At 35.9% G+C, this 15,313-nt stretch overlaps 1 protein-coding gene across 1 annotated transcript in view; it reads left to right on the top strand.

The window, feature by feature from the left end:
* Positions 1-996: 996 nt before the first annotated feature.
* The window catches only part of LOC138304846 (isoleucine--tRNA ligase, cytoplasmic-like), a 42,188-nt gene continuing 27,871 nt past the window's right edge, over positions 997-15,313 (top strand). Inside the window, 14 exon segments of the mRNA XM_069245173.1 lie at positions 997-1,151; positions 3,488-3,685; positions 4,424-4,463; positions 4,465-4,581; positions 5,128-5,247; positions 5,696-5,830; positions 6,522-6,606; positions 6,935-7,063; positions 7,373-7,460; positions 7,688-7,748; positions 8,198-8,296; positions 8,929-9,051; positions 9,783-9,874; positions 10,292-10,390. Of these exon segments, the coding sequence (XP_069101274.1) occupies positions 3,555-3,685; positions 4,424-4,463; positions 4,465-4,581; positions 5,128-5,247; positions 5,696-5,830; positions 6,522-6,606; positions 6,935-7,063; positions 7,373-7,460; positions 7,688-7,748; positions 8,198-8,296; positions 8,929-9,051; positions 9,783-9,874; positions 10,292-10,390 (1,319 nt within the window). The 5' untranslated portion in view covers positions 997-1,151; positions 3,488-3,554.

Below are 15,313 nucleotides of genomic sequence, written 5' to 3'. Positions count from 1 at the left end.
AACTTCACAAACCCAATATTTACATGCAAAAAACCATTAAAAAACAATTAAATTTGAATTTCCCATTATCTCTATTCTAATATTTAGTTAATTAAGACTTAAACAATTTTAAAAATTTGAATTTTTATCCGATCATAAGGTCCCAGACACGAATCCTTCTCACTTATAAACCTTGCTTTGACCTTTGATCTCAGAAAAATTGGATTCTAACCCTAATGTATCTTTATGCAAAATAATTTGCTTATCACTGAATGGCCGTAAAACGACCCAATGTGATACCCCTCCTTTGGCCTATCCTCCATACTCAAGGGGTTCCGATCACTTATGATCTCTACACCCCTGGACTAGCACATATTTATAACCGATACTCATATATATATATATATTGTACTGCCATATATTTTTTGTAAATATTAATTTATATCAGTACTGTACTGTATACCGGGTGTTGATAAGTTGGAATAAACTGCACCTTATTCTTCGTTATTAATATTTTCCACAATTTGCAAACATTTTATGATTAAATGTTAATCAAAACTATGTATGTTGCAAGTCCACTACTGGTAGAACGCAATTCAAAGTAAAATGATAGATACATTGTACTTTGTGCGTTTATTAGAACGTAAACAGCCACTTCCGACTATAATTTTTACATATGTTTACCATATCTTGCAAACTTTGATAATTTGTACTTAAAGGACACAAATCGTCTGTTTGAGCAAGGACGTATATATATAAAGAGTCTCACTTATAAATCCTTGGTTTGAGTGGGTATATTAACCTTCAAATCAACAATCAATGTGCTTTTACTACATTTTTCGATTGCATGAAGATACATTAGGGTTAGAATCCAATTTTTCTGGGATCAAAGGTCAAAGGATGAAAATTCAAATTTATAATTGTTTAATATGAAACACACATGCACTTGTCCGGAAATACCAAACGCGTTTTGTTTTATTTTTGTATTCAATGCTATCTTGCGCATGCTCACAAAACTAGTCTCGCTTTCCGGTCCACATGCAAACCGGGCCGAAATGATGCAACATTCACATAAAAACAGTTAATTCCTACCATATAAGAGTATTGTAGATCAAGGATCGTCGTAACAGTCTCTACATTCTCTATAGTGAACTCAACGCTTCTTTTAAAATGTGAGTATACACGTCACAATAATGTGATAATATGCACTGTTCTGTTGCTGACATTAGGCTACTGTAGTGTAGTCTGTACTTACAGCGAATCCACTTACAGGGATCCCGATCTTTTAATTCGTAAACAAACTCGTTCATTAGACGATTTTTTTATTCCCTTTTATTTTTGGAGTACAGTTGAATAGCGGAACATGGGTTTTACATTGTGTTGGAAGATATTGCCAATTTGGCAAATATCCCCGTCGCTGCTCCCCCTCCCCCACACCCAAGGATTTATAAGGGATTTGTCAGTCACTGTCTCTTTACAATACTAAACACCATGCGTGACACATATGAACCGTGAAAAAAACCCAACATTTTTCTCAAAAATACTTGTCTTATCGAGTCAAAAGAAACACCAATATAAAGTTTTAATAAATTTCACAATGTCTAGTCATTGGTTTAAGCTTTAGACAGAAGATTTGGAAGAAGTGTCTGAAATTTTCATTAAGAAAATCTGACTGCAGCTCATGAAATGATGACCCTCTTCAGAAAGTAATACGGTAGGCCCAGGCACCCACAAGCTACATCAAAGGTTCCGCCAGTGGATATCAAAGGAAAATCAGTTGTCGCCCAACGTCAGTGCACAAACACCAAAGCTCTCGCACCAGATTCGTCCAAAACCCCAAGTGACAAATCCTTCTCAGCTATGTCTTTGCTGCCCCCCAGTCATATGCAAACAGGTGGCTCAATTGCCATTTTGGTAGAGTATCTGGCTAGTATTTGTCAGTTAGGAAGATAAGAAATAATTAAGATTATGGATTTTCACTTCTTTTGGAGAAACTTATAATCGATTTGATAAACTGATAAACTAAAAAGCTTATAAATCTCAAGTGCAACATTCATTGGAATATGCTTGGGAAGTATGGGATCCATATCATAAGGGAGACATCCTTAAAATAGACATGGTCTAACATAGAGCATAGGTATTAAACTCGTCTGACAATATATGTCAATATATAATCAAGGTTAGTTACTCGATTGGCCTGATAAAATGACCCAATTTCAAGGAAAACATTTTTATGAAAGAAACGTTAAAGTTATGCGGCTGGCATTAGTCAGAAGTCTCGATTGAAAGACAGATAAATCTTTTATTTGGTATACAGTTCACCATAGACCATAATGTAGAAGTGTTGTTATACTAGATGAAACATCGGGAAATTGTCACATTTCAGTTATTCGGACACTCCTCTGTCTGGCTAACAACACGACATGACTCAAGAGGAAAACTTAACTTAGAGTGCATGTCAACGCCAGTCCTTGCATGCATCTTGGACTAAAAACAAACTTACTTGTAACTCTGTCCACACTGTAAAACTATCCTGTCACTCGCCCCTCGCCGGTATTTTTTATGTATCACTGATTTTCGTACATAGTTTGCCATGTTTAACACTTTGCTGAGAGTTATAAACTCCACCCTGATTGGCTAAATGTTTTACTACATACGACCTTCACCTTCGCCAGCCAGTCCAGTGTGGAGTTCACAATTCTCAGCAAATCTTGGATGTTACTGTATTGAATTTCAAACAAAATCTTAAATTAACAAGGTCATGAGGTGACCCATCCTATAGTATCATATTAGATACCTCTTCTAGAATTTTATAATTAGAGTCTTGGTCCCAATCTGGTTAAGCACAAAAAGACTGATTATGTACAGCCTTATTGAATTTTGACTTATCGTAAGTTAGTTTATACATTTATGGTGTTCCGATTTTATGAACTGTTTTTCAATGGAAAAATTAAGAAGAAAAAAAGATCCATTAATATGGACCATTATGAAATTTATTATAAAAAAATTACTATACTCCTCCTTATGTACTGGGGGGATTGGCTCAGAAAATAGAGGATCTCTTTTCTATTTACATGGAGGTGATTTGTGTAAGAATTCTTAATTCTATACAGTATATGACACCTTGACAGTGGGGATTGCTAAAATATGCATATGCGTAGGCAGGAATAGACTAGACTCACCTTACTTGTGTATATGCTTGTACATAATTGAGTAATAATTAGACTAATGTGTCCTGTCATTTTCTAAAATTATTTCATTAAATGTTTGCTTTATATATTACATGTGCAGTATGTCAAGATGTTAATATTGTTTTATGACCTCAAAATATTTGTTTTTTGGTAATATTTGGATTAGATTATATTATATATTATGATTATAAATGATAATACTGTTTGCAATATTTCCCCTTGAACTAATACTGTTTAAGCAACTGCGGTATTAAACTGGTATGATAGAGATTATTTGTTCATTTATCAGCTCTTTAATGTTATTTATTGTCTTACAGAGATATACATAGACAACAACAGACCTAGGTGTCATCAAACTGAAGTGACCAGTAGACGGCCGTCGTCATGTCGATGTCCAAATGTCAGCCGGTGGCTGAGCACATCAATTTCCCCAAGATGGAGGAATCTGTGCTTAAGCATTGGAAAGACATAGATGCTTTCAAAACATCACTGAAACAGTCAGCCAAAAAACCAAGGTCTGTATGTCTCATCTAGATCTTCTGTTCAGCTTATGTACAGAGCCATCATTTTTTCTATGACATAGTCCAGAGATAGATAGTAACCCCTGGAATATTGAGGATAGACAAATCATATTTATATCATAATTATAAACATCACAAGTCTGTTGATTGAAAACAAAACCAAAAATATCTGGTTTTGCTTATCAAAATTAATAAAATGAAATCTGAGTATATCTAATTTCATTAATTGTGGGACAACGAATTAATTCCAACTGTGTGGACAAGAAAATGTCAAATGTAATGATTTACCATTTGAAGTAATTCATATCCTACAGACTGATGGGATCCTGTGTCATCTGGAAAATGCTGTTGATATTACATCTTTGACCCTATCATCAATTGTAATGTGTAATATATGCCCATCTACCAGATGACATACCGGTAGATCAAATTAGATCTATGGTGTACATATTCTTTTTTTTCTCCACGTATACATTCTATGATGATCTGGGTTTTTTTTCTCCAGGTACACCTTCTATGATGATCCGTCTTTTTTTTTCTCCAGGTACACCTTCTATGATGATCCGTCTTTTTTTCTCCAGGTATACGTTCAAAGATGATCCGTCATTTTTTCTCCAAGTATACGTTCTATGATGATCGGGTTTTTTTTTCTCCACGTATACATTCTATGATGATCCATCTTTTTTTCTCCAGGTATACATTCTATGATGATCTGTCTTTTTTTTTCTCCAGGTACACCTTCTATGATGGTCCACCATTTGCGACAGGCCTTCCCCCATTATGGTCACATTCTGGCCGGTACTATCAAGGATGTGGTGACACGTTATGCCCACCAGACAGGCTACCATGTAGAGAGGAGATTTGGCTGGGATTGTCATGGTCTTCCTGTGGTAGGTTGTTACATCAGTCACAAGGAACTTATCGTTTCAGCCCTAATATGTAGCCTCTGTGTAGCTCACCTAATGGTACAAGCTTCTTAAGCTCCGTTTGAAAAACTGATAGTTTATCAAGTTGCAAACCAGGCCCAAAGTTCACAATTTAGTCTGAAGTCTAAACCAGTCATAAATTTAGACCTAGCCAATCAAAAACAATGTTACAAAATGTTATATCATATTTAATTGGTCTATTCTAAACTTCAGTCTTAGATTGTGTCATGATCCAGCCTGGAGACTGAGTTGAATTCCTGGTCAGGGAACTTGATTGTTTTTCTGTATTTCATGTTTTTTTATTTCAGTTTTAAGGTTTAAAAATGTTTGTTCATGAATGATGTGTTTTGAATTTTGTTTTTAATTAGTCTATAGCAAAAATAACAAAATGATTCAGAATTTTATCTAATGGACTTCATGGTGTTATTCAATCATGTTATGTTATCTTAATATATTGGCTAATAAATGGTCATGAGTGATGTGTAAACTGTAGGTGCTTTACTATTATAGGAGTATGAGATAGACAAGACACTGGGTATCACTGGTCCGGAGGATGTCATGAAGATGGGAATAGAAAAGTACAACGCTGAGTGTCGTAAGATTGTCATGAGGTACTCCCAGGACTGGCAGGTGAGCAGTGCTTATTATCGTCTATAAGAGTAACTTCCCTTTGTTTCACAGATTAACAAAAAAAAAACTAAAAACATCCAAATAAATATTTATCTATCACCCAGAATGCTTGTTTTGAACTTAAAAATCACATTTGATATATCACTGCATTGACAAATTGAACATAAATATAATACAAGATTCATTGCAAAGAAGTAATGTCAGTATCTACCTGTCAACTATAGTTGTCAACGGGTAAGAGAGAGGGTAAAATTCTGACTATAACCTACATAGGTACTCAAATGTTCTTAAGTTGATTTTAAAGCCCGGAATATTTGGAAAAATAGGTCATTTTCAAACCAAAAATATTTGCTATAATACAGGCTTTGTGCTGGGTGTTCTATAGGGATTGCTTTATCACAACCCCTGTAATTTTGAGTGTTTTAGCCCTGTCTTACATTGTTTTTAGGACATTGTGACCAGACTAGGACGGTGGATAGACTTTGAGAATGACTACAAAACTATGTACCCTTGGTTTATGGAGTCCATCTGGTTTGTGTTCAAGGAACTCTACAAGAAAGGCTTTGTTTACAAGGGAGCAAAGGTTTGTCTAGGCTGGGGTTGATCTGTTTCAACAACATTTGTCATATAATGTGAATGTGTTAGCTTCTTAAAATTAACATTTTAGTATGTATGTGCATTTTATTTATGCAGAGTAAAACAGAGTAAAACATAACTGGAGAATATACACTTTTGTTGATAACAATAGTATGTATTAATTAGGAAATTTTGTAAATACATGTAGTTATCCATTCATTTATTTTTGTCCAAAATGAAATAACACTTATGATTCAATATTCCCTATTCCACTTCTCGTCTTCTCTTAATGCACCAGTTCCAATATTACTAATACTGATCAAAGAAAAAACTATAATTTTTTTACTGAAACTTCATGTAAAGGTGATGGCTTCCCTTAAATGAAATGGTGTAGCAGGACCAAAACTAGGTCACAGTGACCAGAATTGGTCATTGACCTGCATTATGAAAATTAATAGCCGCGAAAATCTTAGCACAGGTTAAGTAGAACCATGTGACTTTAAATCACCAAATTAAATCCCTGTGAAAATATTAGACATGAATATGCGAAATTTAGTCAATACAAAAATAAGTTGGTTTACCGATATTAATACGGTGTTAATACTGTATGGTGGATTATAATTCAGCAAATTATCTAGATTTGTACAAAAATAAAAGCCCCTACTTTTGTAATGTTATAGATATGACCTATTTGACAGGTGATGCCCTATTCCACCATGTGTAACACTCCACTCAGTAACTTTGAAAGTGGACAGAACTACAAGGATGTCATAGATCCTGCTGGTGGGTTATCTCCCTTGTTTTAGCATTTATATATCATATAAGAAAAGCTTTATGATTTAATTTTTTGTGAAGTCTTTTTTTGGGATTGGTTTGAAAAGCAAAAAGTCTTGAGGGCTTTTGAATTAGGAATACGTAAATAGTTAAATACATTTGTATGTAATCATTTTAAATTCATACATAAGCTATAAATGTGAAGCGTCAATTGGGATAATCAACGATTCGGTAAAAATGTGATTATTTTCAATTCAGTATGGTGCCTTATAGTTTTAGATTTCAGGTGTACTTTAAGGGTTTTGCAATTGAAGATTTCTATAATTGTTTGTGACAGTGATTGTGAGTTTCCCTCTGGTTGAGTCCCCTGAAGTGAATGTCCTAGCATGGACCACCACACCATGGACACTACCCAGCAACATTTCTCTCTGTGTCAATGCTAACATGGACTACATCAAGGTCAAAGGTATTAGCACAAGGCCCAAAGGTCATGAAACTGTTTGAAACAATCTTAACTTTAAGCACCATGGTAATGACCCTAGCGCCAGGTCATAATCCCAGAGCCAGGTCTTTAATTTTGAATTTCCCAGATATATATGACAAAATGCTTATATATTGTAAAGTTACCATTCAGATATGCCAAGTAAAAGTTAAAAATGAGACATTTTTTATTTTAATTATGTAACAATTTTATGCCTCAGAGAATTTATCCACTTATAGTTTATTTATCTTTTCTTCGATATTAAAAACTAAAAATTAATTAAATTACTTACAGACAGTGCCACAAACAATATTTACATTTTAATGGAGGCTCGACTTCAGGCGTTGTACAAATCAGAAGAGGAGTATACTGTGCTGGAAAAGTAAGTTTTACTGATTTCTTACAGGTAATTTAATAACAAGAAAATATTGTTTCTTAATTTTATAATAATAAAAACCTGTATAATCTGGAAACCTGACTAAATATGGTGGTTACATGGTTAGACAAGTCACACTTGTATAGGAAATGGGACTAATCTCATTATTAGATCAATATTATTTATCGGCCATGTTTGTCTTAAACGTTTCATTTTATAAATTTCTTCTTCAGATTCAAAGGCAAAGCAATAGTAGGAAAGAAATACCAGCCCTTGTTTAATTACTTCGAATATGTAAGTTTACAGTTAATTCTAACATATTGATTTCATATTTTCTTCTGACAGGCATAAAAAATAAGGTGAAACAAGGTGCAAGTACTTTCGATTATCAATTATTTCAACTTCATATTTTTGTACAATTTTATATGAATCATTCTATCAGTGTAGAAATCCTGACCAGAACATTGAAAGCCTGCAAGTGTTTAAACATAATAGCTGCTGGTTCCACATACATGTGCATTGATATAATTTGTAGTTTTTGGCAGTGGAATGTGCTAATACAAAATGTATATAGATTGTGTGTGATAAATATTTTATTAATCCATGATTATTTGTATATAGTGTATAAAAGAATTTTAACTCCTTTCTTATTAGACTAAAATATTGAGAAGTTATTGATGTTTGTATGAGGCGCAAACAGTAGTAGTTTTGAGGTTTGATCAGGAATGATGTGTGACTTGTAGATGGGGAAGGAGAAAGGTGCATTCCGAATCCTTTGTGATGATTATGTCAGTGCTGAAAGTGGTACAGGAATCGTACACCAGGCTCCATACTTCGGAGAGGTAACATTCTCACACAAGATTGAAATTTACATAACTTTTGATACTTCATTCTAATTACTCATTCTGCTATTATGCAAACACTTGACTGACATTTGCTGTTAGCATTACAGCTTAACCAAAATAAGTCACTTCTTTTTAAGTTAAGCTCTAACGTTTCACTTACTTCTCTATTAAGTTTTGTAAGATGGTCAATAATTATTTCAGTAGTTTTTGGATCAGTTATGTTTTTTCGTCAAATGTTGGATTAAAAATATATAGGTATCTATAAGTTTACATTTATACTTGCTTCACCACTAGCAGTTACCATGGAAACAATTGAGGAACATTTGGTTGCCATGGTCATTGCTAAGGGGTAGTGGAGTGGGGGTATTAGTGAGCGATTGGCTTATAGTTTTGGTTGCCAATTAAATTTGTGGGTAAACCTAGAGTCCTTGGATGTGGTAGATGTTTAGACCTTGAAACAAAGCTCTATAGTGAGGTAGATGTTTAACTTGGAATGCTCAAATAAATCTTTGGGTAAGCTGGGCATGGATAGCTCGAACAAAAAGATGGAGACAGTTTTAAAAAGGTTACCCCCTCTTGTGCATTTTTTGTGTTTTGAAAATACATTATGTTACTGTCTGTTAAAACAGGATGATTACCGAGTGTGTTTAGCTAATGGAATAATCAGTAAAGACAGCGCCATGATCTGTCCTGTCGACGCAAGTGGGAGGTTCACAGACGAAGTCGTTGATTTCAAAGGAATGCATGTCAAGGTAAACAAAAAATTTAGGTTGTTGTTTATGATTTCACAAATGATAATTGATTGTAGGTATGTATGTATTTAATATCCTAAGGTGCAAATATATGAATTATTATTAGACTGCGTTATCTACTTTATCAAATCTTGAATATGAAGTTTTGTTAATTCCCTTATCAAGATCTCACAACTCGCACATCTAATGGATTGATCAGTAAAACATGGTTATAAAAACCCTCTGCAGACCAACAAAATTTGCTTTGATGTAAGCATGAATTCGTTGTTTTAAGCGTATTCGTTTTATACATGTTTTACTGCATGTGGAACATATCAGAGATTTGTTATCTAGATTGATTCCCAATATTAGGCCAAAAAAAATATGTCTGTTTAGGGTTACATTGGCAAAAATAAGAGTTGGTAGGTTGGGAGGATTTTTTTAAAGTGTCTTTCACTCTAAAATTATGTTCGGAACGGAAATCTGAGATCGAAATCCTGACTTTTGATTTTATTTCTCGTAGAAATGTGGGGAAAAAAATTAGGTTTGGGGAAAAAAAATTAGGGGCGATCGGGTAACCCCTAATAATTTTTTTATATAGAGTAATTTTTCCCCCAAATAAGATGAAAAACCAAATTATTGATTATAATATATTCCGTGTAAAGTATTCGAATCTCTTGCATTGTTGTATGTTAGTGCAAGAACGGGTTTTGTTTTACAATGCGATTAATACTAAATTAATTTTACCACAGGACGCTGATAAGCACATCATGAAGACATTGAAGGCCAACAAGCGCCTGGTACACCAAGGGACCATCACCCATAGCTACCCCTTTTGTTGGAGGTAAATATAGATAGTCTAAGGGAGATAACTCTCCATATTTATCCGAGGGAAATGAAGATTTAATAGATTGAGCAATAATTTTAGATACTGTAAAACAACTGTCTTTCATGCCTACTAGATTTGCAATCTTCATTTCAAAACAAGTCTAAGAGGTTTATCTTTTGCGGATTTAGATATTAAATTCCTTTCAATATAAACCATGAAGATGCAGATTTGCGGAGATAAACCTTAAATGAACTTGATCGTATAATGTATATCACACGTGAAAGAAAAGGGATTTACAGTAACAAGTAGCAGTTGTAGCTATATCAGTTCTAGATCAAATAAATTATTCAGTAATTTCAGATAATAAGTCAACATTGAAAAACTTGTTTTAAATGCCTGAAAATAATTGTTAATTTGTTTTGTTTTTCACAGATCTGAGACACCCCTGATCTATAAAGCTGTTCCTAGCTGGTTTGTCCGCGTTGAACAGGCAACACAGAGATTGTTAAACAACAACTCAAAAACGTACTGGTATGTGGAGATAGTTTAATTAGAGTTTTAAACAAAAGAAAATTAAGCAGGAAAAAACCACTTGAAGTGCATACATAGCCTTTATTGCACCTAGAAAACAGCAATAACATCACAAGACATTTCTAATGTGACTTGACAAGCTGTTATAACGCACAGGTTGTCAGATCTAGATTTATAAGGCGGTGAGACAAAGCCTAGTGATAGGCGAAGTCATGTAGGCGATAAACCAGTAACTAACTAAGATCTAGATTTATAAGGCGGTGAGACAAAGCCTAGTGATAGGCGAAGTCATGTAGGCAGTAAACCAGTAACTAACTAAGATCTAGATTTATAAGGCTGTGAGACAAAGCCTAGTGATAGGCGGAGTCATGTAGGCAGTAAACCAGTAACTAAGATCTAGATTTATAAGGCGGTGAGACAAAGCCTAGTGATAGGCGGAGTCATGTAGGCAGTAAACCAGTAACTAACTAAGATCTAGATTTATAAGGCGGTGAGACAAAGCCTAGTGATAGGCGGAGTCATGTAGGCAGTAAACCAGTTATTAACTAAGATCTAGATTTATAAGACGGTGGGACAAAGCCTAGTGATAGGCGAAGTCATGTAGGCAGTAAACCAGTAACTAAGAACTAGATTTATAAGGCGGTGAGACAAAGCCTAGTGATAGACGGAGTCATGTAGGCGGTAAACCAGTAACTAACTAAGATCTAGATTTATAAGGCGGTGAGACAAAGCCTAGTGATAGGCGGAGTCATGTAGGCAGTAAACCAGTAACTAACTAAGATCTAGATTTATAAGGCGGTGAGACAAAGCCTAGTGATAGGCGAAGTCATGTAGGCAGTAAACCAGTAACTAACTAAGATCTAGATTTATAAGGTGGTGAGACAAAGCCTAGTGATAGGCAGAGTTATGTAGGCAATAAACCAGTAACTAACTAAGATCTAGATTTATAAGGCGGTGAGACAAAGCCTAGTGATAGGCAGAGTCATGTAGGCAGTAAACCAGTAACTAACAAAGATCTAGATTTATAAAGGAGTGAGACAAAGCCTAGTGATAGGCGGAGTCATGTAGGCAGTAAACCAGTAACTAACTAAGATCTAGATTTATAAGGCGGTGAGACAAAGCCTAGTGATAGGCGAAGTCATGTAGGCGATAAACCAGTAACTAACTAAGATCTAGATTTATAAGGCGGTGAGACAAAGCCTAGTGATAGGCAGAGTTATGTAGGCGATAAACCAGTAACTAACTAAGATCTAGATTTATAAGGCAGTGAGACAAAGCCTAGTGATAGGCAGAGTTATGTAGGCAATAAACCAGTAACTAACTAAGATCTAGATTTATAAGGTGGTGAGACAAAGCCTAGTGATAGGCGGAGTCATGTAGGCAATAAACCAGTAACTAACTAAGATCTAGATTTATAAGGCGGTGAGACAAAGCCTAGTGATAGGCAGAGTCATGTAGGCAGTAAACCAGTAACTAACTAAGATCTAGATTTATAAGGCGGTGAGACAAAGCCTAGTGATAGGCGGAGTTATGTAGGCAATAAACCAGTAACTAACTAAGATCTAGATTTATAAAGCAGTGAGACAAAGCCTAGTGATAGGCTGAGTCATGTAGGCAGTAAACCAGTAACTAACTAAGATCTAGATTTATAAGGCGGTGAGACAAAGCCTAGTGATAGGCAGAGTTATGTAGGCGATAAAAACCAGTAACTAACTAAGATCTAGATTTATAAAGCAATGAGACAAAGCCTAGTGATAGGCAGAGTTATGTAGGCATAAACCAGTAACTAACTAAGATCTAGATTTATAAGGCGATGAGACAAAGCCTTGTGATAGGCGGAATTATGTAGGCAATAAACCAGTAACTAACTAAGATCTAGATTTATAAGGCGATGAGACAAAGCCTTGTGATAGGCGAAGTCATGTAGGCAGTAAACCAGTAACTAACTAAGATCTAGATTTATAAGGCGATGAGACAAAGCCTAGTGATAGGCGAAGTCATGTAGGCAGTAAACCAGTAACTAACTAAGATCTAGATTTATAAGGCGGTGAGACAAAGCCTAGTGATAGGCGGAGTCATGTAGGCAGTAAACCAGTAACTAACTAAGATCTAGATTTATAAGGCGGTGAGACAAAGCCTAGTGATAGGCAGAGTCATGTAGGCAGTAAACCAGTAACTAACTAAGATCTAGATTTATAAGGCGGTGAGACAAAGCCTAGTGATAGGCGAAGTTATGACAGTAACTCTAGTCTATTTAAAGTATGTAGGCATAAACCAGTAACTAACTAAGATCTAGATTTATAAGGCGGTGAGACAAAGCCTAGTGATAGGCGAGTCATGTAGGCGATAAACCAGTAACTAACTAAGATCTAGATTTATAAGGCGGTGAGACAAAGCCTAGTGATAGGCGGAGTCATGTAGGCGATAAACCAGTAACTAACTAAGATCTAGATTTATAAGGCGGTGAGACAAAGCCTAGTGATAGGCGGAGTCATGTAGGCGATAAACCAGTAACTAAGATCTAGATATATAAGGCGGTGAGACAAAGCCTAGTGATAGGTGGAGTTATGTAGGCGGTAAACCAGTAACTAACTAAGATCTAGATTTATAAGGTGGTGAGACAAAGCCTAGTGATAGGCAGAGTTATGTAGGCGATAAACCAGTAACTAAGATCTAGATTTATAAGGCGGTGAGACAAAGCCTAGTGATAGGCGGAGTCATGTAGGCGATAAACCAGTAACTAAGATCTAGATTTATAAGGCGGTGAGACAAAGCCTAGTGATAGGCGGAGTTTTGTAGGCAATAAACCAGTAACTAACTAAGATCTAGATTTATAAGGCTGTGAGACAAAGCCTAGTGATAGGCAGAGTCATGTAGGCAGTAAACCAGTAACTAACTAAGATCTAGATTTATAAGGCGGTGAGACAAAGCCTAGTGATAGGCGAAGTCATGTAGGCAGTAAACCAGTAACTAACTAAGAATCTAGATTTATAAGGTGGTGAGACAAAGCCTAGTGATAGGCGAAGTCATGTAGGCAATAAACCAGTAACTAACTAAGATCTAGATTTATAAGGCGGTGAGACAAAGCCTAGTGATAGGCGGAGTCATGTAGGCAATAAACCAGTAACTAACTAAGATCTAGATTTATAAGGCGGTGAGACAAAGCCTAGTGATAGGCGGAGTTATGTAGGCGGTAAACCAGTAACTAACTAAGATCTAGATTTATAAGGCGGTGAGACAAAGCCTAGTGATAGGTGGAGTTATGTAGGCAGGTAAACCAGTAACTAACTAAGATCTAGATTTATAAGGTGGTGTGATAGAGGACAAAAGCCTAGTGATAGGCGGAGTTTTGTAGGCAGTAAACCAGTAACTAAGATCTAGATTTATAAGGCGGTGAGACAAAGCCTAGTGATAGGCGGAGTCATGTAGGCAATAAACCAGTAACTAACTAAGATCTAGATTTATAAGGCGGTGAGACAAAGCCTAGTGATAGGCAGAGTCATGTAGGCAATAAACCAGTAACTAACTAAGATCTAGATTTATAAGGCGGTGAGACAAAGCCTAGTGATAGGCGGAGTCATGTAGGCAATAAACCAGTAACTAACTAAGATCTAGATTTATAAGGCGGTGAGACAAAGCCTAGTGATAGGCAGAGTCATGTAGGCAATAAACCAGTAACTAACTAAGATCTAGATTTATAAGGCGGTGAGACAAAGCCTAGTGATAGGCGGAGTTATGTAGGCGATAAACCAGTAACTAACTAAGATCTAGATTTATAAGGCGGTGAGACAAAGCCTAGTGATAGGTGGAGTTATGTAGGCGGTAAACCAGTAACTAACTAAGATCTAGATTTATAAGGTGGTGAGACAAAGCCTAGTGATAGGCTGAGTTATGTAGGCGATAAACCAGTAACTTAGATCTAGATTTATAAGGCGGTGAGACAAAGCCTAGTGATAGGCGGAGTCATGTAGGCAATAAACCAGTAACTAAGATCTAGATTTATAAGGCAGTGAGACAAAGCCTAGTGATAGGCGGAGTCATGTAGGCAATAAACCAGTAACTAACTAAGATCTAGATTTATAAGGCGGTGAGACAAAGCCTTGTGATAGGCGGAGTCATGTAGGCAATAAACCAGTAACTAACTAAGATCTAGATTTATAAGGTGGTGAGACAAAGCCTTGTGATAGGCGGAGTTTTGTAGGCAATAAACCAGTAACTAACTAAGATCTAGATTTATAAGGCTGTGAGACAAAGCCTAGTGATAGGCGGAGTTATGTAGGCAATAAACCAGTAACTAACTAAGATCTAGATTTATAAGGCGGTGAGACAAAGCCTAGTGATAGGCGAAGTCATGTAGGCAGTAAACCAGTAACTAACTAAGATCTAGATTTATAAGGCTGTGAGACAAAGCCTAGTGATAGGCGGAGTTATGTAGGCAGTAAACCAGTAACTAAGATCTAGATTTATAAGGCGGTGAGACAAAGCCTAGTGATAGGTGGAGTTATGTAGGTGGTAAACCAGTAACTAACTAAGATCTAGATTTATAAGGTGGTGAGACAAAGCCTAGTGATAGGCAGAGTTATGTAGGCGATAAACCAGTAACTAAGATCTAGATTTATAAGGCGGTGAGACAAAGCCTAGTGATAGGCAGAGTCATGTAGGCAATAAACCAGTAACTAAGATCTAGATTTATAAGGCGATGAGACAAAGCCTAGTGATAGGCGGAGTTATGTAGGCGGTAAACCAGTAACTAAGATCTAGATTTATAAGGCGGTGAGACAAAGCCTAGTGATAGGCGGAGTCATGTAGGCGATAAACCAGTAACTAATAAGATCTAGATTTATAAGGCAGTGAGACAAAGCCTAGTGATAGGCGGAGTTATGTAGGCAATAAACCAGTAACTAACTAAGATCTAGATTTATA

This window comes from Argopecten irradians, chromosome 12, assembly GCF_041381155.1.
Source record: "Argopecten irradians isolate NY chromosome 12, Ai_NY, whole genome shotgun sequence".
NCBI classification, from domain to species: Eukaryota; Metazoa; Mollusca; class Bivalvia; order Pectinida; family Pectinidae; genus Argopecten; species Argopecten irradians.
Note: the sequence above shows the minus strand (reverse complement) of the source record. Positions and strands in the feature narration are given on the sequence as shown.